The sequence below is a fragment of the Rhinopithecus bieti genome, unplaced genomic scaffold (assembly GCF_001698545.2).
Source record: "Rhinopithecus bieti isolate Rb0 unplaced genomic scaffold, ASM169854v2 scaffold_11964, whole genome shotgun sequence".
NCBI classification, from domain to species: Eukaryota; Metazoa; Chordata; class Mammalia; order Primates; family Cercopithecidae; genus Rhinopithecus; species Rhinopithecus bieti.
The window spans coordinates 6,941,831-6,943,786 of NW_016807677.1; the positions used below are offsets into that span (position 1 = coordinate 6,941,831).

Consider the following 1,956-nt stretch of genomic DNA (forward strand, 5'->3'; position numbering starts at 1 on the left):
AAAAAAAAAAAAAAAAAAAAAAGAAGAAGTATGGGGTCGGGGTTGGGTGCAGGGGAGGGGTGGGGTAAAGGGAAGAAGAAATGGCAAGAGATGAAGTTGGAGAGAAATATCAGGGCCAGATCATGAAAGGCCAGTGAGGGCAATGGGGAATCAATGAGAAGTTTTATGCAGAAGGGTGACAAAATGAAGTATGTCTTTAAGGCAAATTATTCTTGCTGTTTTACAAAAAATGAATTAGAGGAAGACAGGAGAGAAATCAGGTAAACCAGTTAGAAGATTGCTAGAATACTGGATGGAGACTTGATTTTTAAGCGGCTGTGAGAATGGAGAAAACTAGATAAAGAAATTAGAAATGTAAACTGGTAAAACCTGGTGACTGACTGATGTAGAGGAAAAGGATTAAAAGATAATATCTAGATTTCTGTTTGGCGCATTTTGGTATCCAAAACAGATATCCAAAAGGACAAGTAGCTTTGGTGGTTGGGCAGAGGACAGAAAAACTTTAATTTAGGACTCATTGAAATTGAGATGCTTATGGGACTTACAAGTTGAGATAATAAGAAGGCAGTTGCATATTGCATACACACATCTAGAACTCCATAGCGGGGGCTGAGCTGGAAATAAATACATGAGAAGCAAGAGGGAAGTGAGTGAAGAACTGGAGGCAGATACGACTGCCCAGGTGAATGTTTAAGACACATGAGGGCCTAGACTGGAATGCTGAGGAACACTAACATTAAAGGCACAAGCAGAAGAAAAGCTTCAAAGAGAACTTGAATGTAAACTCCATAAGGGTCGGGTCTTAGGTCTCTTTTGTTGCTACCATATCTCCAGCATGTTGAAATAGGGTCTGGCATATAGTCAGCACTCAATAAATTTTTTTTTATTAAATGAATGAAGAAGGAAATAATGTTCAAAAATGTAGGAGGAAAACCAGAACTGGTCAAAGAAGACAGCATTTCAAGAAGGCATGAATAGCAGTGTCAAATGCTAAACACAAGTCAAATACATACAAATTTAGTGTCCAGTCACAAAAGATCGAGCTCACCAGTTGTTCCTCGGGATTGACACCTGGTTCACAGAAGGCCAAGGGCCTCTCCTGTTCATCTTCAGGTAAGGATCCGTTGAGCAATAAGGCCTAAATAACCACAAAGGCAGAATGAAACTTAACTCTCCTTCAGATGACTTAGTGCAGAGTTGAGCTTGGTAAGCTCACCCCTAGTTAAAATCACAACTCAGCTTCCTCAAGAAATTTCATCGGTAATTTTTGCTCCTTAGATACTTCCCATTGCTCACCCTGGGACTAGTTCCTTTTGTCAAGTCCATGCTCTGGCTCTTTCAGCTCTCTGGACACCTGACTACTCTGCTTCAAGGTGCCTTGGCCCCAGAAGAAAATCTAAAAACCTTTCTTTCAAAAGAGACACAACACATTTCAAACTGGAGCTACTCAAACTCAATTTTGCCAGGGAGAAAATGATCTAAAAGCAGTGTAGAATCATCACGGCTTAGAAATGAGTATTATAATGAATTATTTGGAAATACATTTGGAGCACTCACTTGGGTTTGTTTGATTTTTGTTTGTTTTACTGATTCTGCATTTTTACTCCCTAAAGCAACCTGTATAGAACAAGAAGGAAAACACATTTGCAGGGAGATGTCCTCATTCATTTCAGCTCCTGACCCAGGCGGTTTTCATTAGAATATAAGTAGGTGGAATGGGGAGGCAGATTTACCATGAAGCTAAGAAAGCTCCAGTTGTAGGACCCCGCATACATTGCCTCTCCCAAGGTCCTATACCAAATTATTATTATTATTATTATTATTATTATTATTATTATTATAATAGTTGGAGACAGAGTCTCACTTTGTCACCCAGGCTGGAGTGCAGTGGCCCAATTTTGGCTCACTGCAACCTCTGCCTCCTGGGTTCAAGTGATTCTCCCACCTCTGCCTTCC

At 40.2% G+C, this 1,956-nt stretch overlaps 1 protein-coding gene across 7 annotated transcripts in view; it reads right to left on the bottom strand.

The window, feature by feature from the left end:
• DIXDC1 (DIX domain containing 1) overlaps positions 1-1,956 on the bottom strand; it is a 100,528-nt gene that overhangs the window by 38,986 nt on the left and 59,586 nt on the right. For all 7 annotated transcript variants that reach the window (XM_017883212.1, XM_017883215.1, XM_017883218.1 and 4 more), the window contains one exon: positions 1,049-1,138. In XM_017883212.1, coding sequence (XP_017738701.1) covers positions 1,049-1,138 — 90 coding nt within the window. The remainder of the gene's footprint in view (positions 1-1,048; positions 1,139-1,956) is intronic.